This window comes from Lactuca saligna, chromosome 2 (genome assembly GCF_052625555.1).
Source record: "Lactuca saligna cultivar CGN05327 chromosome 2, ASM5262555v1, whole genome shotgun sequence".
Lineage (NCBI taxonomy): Eukaryota > Viridiplantae > Streptophyta > Magnoliopsida > Asterales > Asteraceae > Lactuca > Lactuca saligna.
In genome coordinates, this window is record NC_136418.1 from 13842463 (window position 1) to 13849133 (window position 6671).

Below are 6671 nucleotides of genomic sequence, written 5' to 3' on the forward strand. Positions count from 1 at the left end.
TCTGTTATACTAATTATATATATTTGAAATAAATTTTGTAATAATACCTTATATGAGGTTTATTTTTCCAATTTCTGTCAAACTAGGGACCATGTTGGTAAATTAATATGTAGATACTATTTCTGTTATTTCATCAGACTATTTCTATGATTTTGGTAAACAAGTGTGACCATTTTTGTAATTTTGCAATTGGATATGCATAATTTTTGTCCTTTAATGAAACGTTTGAAAGGTAAACACTAAACTTATGGTTTTGGTGTCGCCATGTTGAACCTGCTAAGTAGAACATTTCTTTTTATATTAAGATAACTGCACATTAAACATGTGTTGAACATTGAATTTGAATCTAAAAGTTGACATAATACATTAGTAATTTACATGCAAGTTTCCCTTTCAATTTCATGTCATATTTCTAAATCATTCATTCTTAGAAAGAAACATTTCTTTAAAAAGAATGTCGAGTTTGCGATAAAAACTACATACATAGTTTATTAAATAATTGAAGAGAATAAATTTTGTGGTCCTAACTGGTCCTAACTGTCAGAAGAAACACAACCCATACAGGGGTTAGAAAAGATATAACAAAACAAGTACCTATTGAATTCAGGTCTCCTCTTCTACATTGAATCTAAACTTCTACAGTCTCAATATGCATAAAATGAAGTTATGAGTTGTTCTTACTTGCCACATCATCAAACAATGTGGAATACCTCCTAAAAAATTAGCATTCCAGTGCACACATTAACCATTCTGATGATGCTTTCTTTCATGTTTGCATCCTGGTGTCCTGATATTCAACAATGTCATAATGGTCAGAATTATTTCACTTGCAACAACGGAAGTGTAGTTGAGATAAACATAAATTCCAGAAATAAACAGTGTCTGAATTTCATATATGATCTACCAGTTAAATTTCAGAAATAAACAACTCGGGTGAGGGTGGAAAGAAACGAATTTTCATGATTTCGTGAAACAAAAAGACAACTTCTATGAATTTTCTATTAGGAAATGATCTTTTTAAACATTGAAAAATAGACGCCATTTTTGTAAATTTGTATAGGCAAGGTCAATTTTTTGTAATTTTATGAAACATAAAGACCATTTCGGCAATAATTTAAGTAGGGACCATTTGCCTAAATTGCCATGTTTCAGGGAAGATTTTCATAAATAGACATGTTTTCAAGGACCATTTACATAAATAGACACGTTTTCTTAAATCTGTCCGGAAATTGTACGGGAAATCAAAACTTATAAGAAGAGATAAAACGGAGATGGAAATTTGGTAGGAAATTCTTAAATAGATTCGATGTGAATTGTGAAGAGACATGAGAAAAAAATTAATGTTTATATGTTATGATGTTTATGAGTTTATATACAAGTTTCACTTTCAATTTCAGAGTCGTATTTCTAAACACTCACTCTTTGAAACATTTCTTTAAAAAGATTTGGAGAATATGCAATAAAAACTACATACATGATTTATGAAACTGCAGAGAATAATTACTGTGGTCCTAAGTGTCAAAAGAAACACAAACCATACAAGGGGTTAGAAAAAATAGAACAAAACAAGTATTGACTTCAGGTCTCCTCTTCTAAATTATATAGTCTCGATATGCATAAAAGGAGGTAATCAATTGCGCTTACTCATCACATCATCAAACAATGAGCAGCAAATCCTCCAACATTTGCATTCCCGTGCACATGTTAACCATGCTGATGATGCTTTCTTTCATGTTAGCATCCCCGTGTCCTACTGATCATGTTCAACAATGTCATAATGCTTGGACTAATTTTGCTTGCAACAATGGACGTGTAGTTGAGATAGACATCGGTTACTGTGACGAAAGTGGCCTGATAAAGGCAATCATTTCCTCATTTCCGAGTGTTGAGAGGCTAGAAATTTCACATAGTAATCTTATAGGGAACATCCTACAACAGATTGACTTGCTGCAAAATCTGACATATATTTCTGTCTCATGGAATTATAACACAGGAGGTACCTTTCCTGTATACATTACCAATCTCACCCGATTAGAACACCTTGACCTTTCAGATAACAATCTCAGCGGAAATGTCCCATCTCAGTTGTGGAGTCTCAAGAATTTGAAGTTTTTGGATCTTAGCTACAATTGGTTGAACGGTCCAATCCTTCAATCTTTTGCTTCCATGGTCAATCTCACCCAATTAAAACACCTTGACCTTTCTCATAACAAATTCATTGGTACCCTCCCGTCTGATCAGTTGTGGAGTCTCAAGAACTTGAAGTTTGTAGATCTTGGCCACAATCAGTTGACCGGTCCAATCCTTCAATCTTTTGCTTCCATGGTCAATCTCACCCGATTAGAATACCTTGCACTTTCAGGTAACAAATTCAGTGGTACCCTCCCCTCTGATCAGTTGTGGAGTCTCAAGAACTTGAAGTTCTTGGATCTTAGCCACAATCAGTTGACCGGTCCAATCCTTCAATCTTTTGATTACATGTTCAATCTCACCCGATTAGAATACCTTGACCTTTCCCGTAACAGTTTAAATGGTACCCTTCCATCTCAATTGTGGAGTCTCAAGAATTTATGGATTCTGGATCTTAGCCACAATTGGTTGACCTATCCAATCCTTCAATCTTTTGCTTCCATGGTCAATCTCACCCGATTAGAATACCTTGCACTTTCAGGTAACAAATTCAGTAGTACCCTCCCGTCTGATCAGTTGTGGAGTCTCAAGAACTTGAAGCTCTTGGATCTTAGCCACAATCAGTTGACCGGTCCAATCCTTCAATCTTTTGCTTCCATGTTCAATCTCACCCGATTAGAATACCTTGACCTTTCCAGTAACAGTTTAAATGGTACCCTTCCATCTCAATTGTGGAGTCTCAAGAATTTAGAGATTCTGGATCTTAACCAAAATCAATTGACCGGTCCAATACTAACATCTTTTCGTTCTAAGGTCGATCTCACCAGATTAGTACACATCAACTTTTCCCGTAACAATTTTAGTGGTACCCTACCATCTCAGTTGGGGAGTCTCAAAAATTTAGAATTTCTGGATCTTAGCAGAAACAGGTTAACCAGTCCAATCCCTCCATCTTTCGGTTCCATGATCAATCTCAAATTCCTAGACTTGAACACAAATCAACTAAGAGGACCAATTCCACAGGAACTTTGTAATCTGCAAAACCTAGAAACATTGAACCTTAGTATGAATAACATCACTGGCTCCATTCCTCCGCATATAGATTATTTGAAGAACATAAAACAACTCGACCTTAATCATAACCATCTTTCTGGTGTGATTCATCTCGAATTCAGAAACTTGCCAAGACTCTCTCACCTTGATTTTTCATCAAACGGTTTGTCCGGGAATGTATCCTTTCAGTATCCGTGCAGATTAGAGTATCTAGACCTCTCTCATAATTTCCTGACTGGTTACAACGGATTAACTAGTTGCTACCATTTAAGGTATCTGGACCTTAGTGATAATATTTTTGTTGGAGAAGCAGTTAACTGTTTTAATTTCTTATCGTTGGAGTACTATAGTCTAAACGTGTCTGGGCTTGATAGGGGATATTGTAAAAAAACTGACTATGGAAGTGTTTATGAAGGCAAGCCCTCCAAAGAACACAAACATATCCTCCTTTTGGAGATTCTTCTTCCGATGATTGTTGGATTTTGCTTCTTAGTGATTGGTTATGTGCTTTACCATCACAAAAAGGCCACCATGGAGAAAAGTCAACCAAAACTACAAAAACATGGAGACGTGTGCTCGGTATTGAATTACGATGGGACTCTTGCATTCGAAGACTTCATCAAGGCAACAGAAGACTTCGACCTCAAATATTGCATTGGAACCGGTGGTTATGGAAGTGTTTATGAAGCGAAACTGCCTAACGGTAAAACATTTGCTTTGAAGAAACTCCATCGGTTTGAAGCCAAGCAACCAGCATTTGACAAAAGTTTCAAGAACGAGATTGAAGTCCTAACCAACCTAAGGCACAAAAACATTGTGAAACTCTATGGCTTTTGTTTGCATAACCAATGCAACTTCCTTGTATATGAATACATGGAAAAAGGAAGCTTATTTTGTGCATTGAGTGACAACGAATTCGCTGTCATGTTGGATTGGAAGACAAGGGTAAACATTATCAAACAGGTAGCACATGCTTTGTCGTACATGCATCATGACTGCAGCCCACCCATCATTCATCGAGACATATCAAGCAACAACATTCTCTTGAACAAAGAAATGGAAGGATTTGTTGCCGACTTTGGAGCAGCCAAATTGCTCGACCCTGATTCATCCAACCAAACCGTTGTTGTAGGAACTTTGGGATACATTGCTCCAGGTATGTATGTGTAGATTCTAATGATTCCTTTACCTCTGTTAGTAGGTGAAACTATACTAACAAGCTTTTTGTATAAACATGTAGAACTTGCATATAACATCATTGTGAACGAAAAATGTGATGTGTATAGCTTTGGAGTGCTTGCACTTGAAATAATTGGAGGGAAGCATCCTGGAGACTTCCTAACGTCTCTCAACTGTTCTAACCGAGAAGGTGCAACTTTGGAAAACATATTTGACAAGAGACTCCCTTATCCAACTGATGACAGACGGATTAAAATGGAAATTCTCCGTGTTTATGATGTTGCACTAGCATGCATTCGCGTGGACCCGAAGTCTCGTCCGACAATGGGAAACGTCTCTCAGGAATTATCCAAGTGATGAGTCACCATATGTACTTAATGACCATATCTTTGTTTCGGTACCTCCCGATTAAAACTTCTTTCAAGTTTGTTTTTATGTGAAACCTGTTTATGTGGTCTTATTGTTTTTTTGTTCAAAATGATGTGCATTCTTGTACAATTGATATGAGATACAAAACTTGGTGTAGAGCTAAAGAACACCGGACTTCCTCTATAGCATCCTTAACATATGAACCAAATGTTAAATCTTCAACATTCCTATACCCAGGGAGTTGCATACAGAATTATTGGCTAGAATTATGTTATAACCATCTACAAATTAATGTTGTAAAGTACGACATATTGGATATCGTATGAATGAGGGTCACAAATGACAAATCTATCACTCTTTGGTGTTGATCGTCCGCTTTCCAAATGGTAGTTCAAAGTGTATCCTTTTTTTCTTATTAATAGCAATTGTGACATTGTAATGTATTGTATTTACCTAAATGCCAAATGAGAAATATCATAATTTTACAATCTGATGATGAAACATAGGCCCATCATAACAGGTATTCATTACAAAGACAATATAGAAAATAGCAACCGGTAAAATGATACATAGAGCATAACCATATCTTAGATTACTTACTAGATGGTGATTGCAATAATCATTATGTGAACTTGATGTCTAAGATGAGCCAATTCACACTCTAAAGTAAAACGGAGAACCTTTTAATGGCCCAAGATCCTTTATATTCAGTGTAATAACTTTGAGATGATAATGGCAAAATGATACATTATTCGATACATACATTGAAGAACTTTTCAAGAAAGAGTGATTATGCCAACCAGGGATACTCTGTAATGCGAGATGATAATGGCAAAATGATACATTATTAGGAAATAAACAATTTTAAGACAATAACATCAGATTATTGAAAAAAAGACTGTAACCCGATCTATATCAGAAGGAATTACAAAGAAGTAGTCACAGAACAAGAGTAATCACATACTTTGTTTTTTCAAGATTCAAGCAAGTTGCATCATCTACTAGTTAGTACATACCACCGGTCAACCTAATTGATAGCTAAAAAAATTGAAATTCAAATTGCTTGGTCCTCATTTGAAAGGCCTCCTGTTAAGTAATATTAAAGAACGAAAGCAATCCAATTAAGTAAAGAAATTAGAAGATTCGAAAAGGATAATAGCTTACTGCTGGAAAAGGTGGAGGATTCAATTTCTCACAGAGGATAATAGAAAAAAAATTAGATGATTCGAAGAAATCAGAAGATTCGAAGAGGATAATAGCTTACTAAGAAATTAGAAGATTCTAAGAGGATAATAGCTTACTGCTTTATATGGAGGATTCAATTTCTCAAAGAGGGTGTTTTGGTGGTAGTCGAAGGTTGTGCTCTTGTGTTCTTAGATACCAAACAGGAGAAGCAAAGAGAAAGGAACTAGGATTGAGTAATTTTCCTTAATTTGTTCGACATCTTTATTTCTAAAATTTCTACTTGATTAAAATTTCTACAAAAGTAACAATTTCACCCCACTTTCTTTCTTTGGTTTGCTTAGCTTTTGTTTAGGTATGTGATGAAAATCTCTACAGATTTGGTTGGGGAGTTTTCTAGCGAGGGAAGAAGAGAAGCACGGGCGGCAAATAGATAGAGATGAGAGATTATGGAAAGAGATAGAAAGAGTGGTGTAAAGAGGGTGGGTGAGATGTCGTTCAAAAACGAGTGGTGGCATCAAAAAATCATCGTCTTCGGTGGTTGCTCCGACAGCAATGAACGGGATAATTTTGTGAAACAGCAGGACAAAATCTGGAAGATTTTTATTAGAAAAGGATCATTTTTGTAACTTTGAAAAATAGAGACCATTTTTGTAAATTTGGCATAGTCAGGGTCCATTGTTGCAATTTTATGAAACATAATGACAATTTCTGTAATATTTTAGGTAGGGATCATTTACATAAATAGGTAGACCATT

The 6671-nt window shown here is 35.6% G+C and overlaps 1 protein-coding gene across 1 annotated transcript; it reads left to right on the forward strand.

Annotated features, from left to right (window-relative positions):
* The first annotated feature begins 1662 nt into the window (after positions 1–1662).
* On the forward strand, positions 1663–4719 carry LOC145029528 (uncharacterized). Its single transcript, XM_078978039.1, has 4 exons — positions 1663–2475; positions 2665–2914; positions 3140–4339; positions 4424–4719. Exons 1-4 carry the CDS (start codon positions 1663–1665, stop codon positions 4717–4719), a joined length of 2559 nt encoding a protein of 852 aa, XP_078834165.1.
* Positions 4720–6671: the final 1952 nt, after the last annotated feature.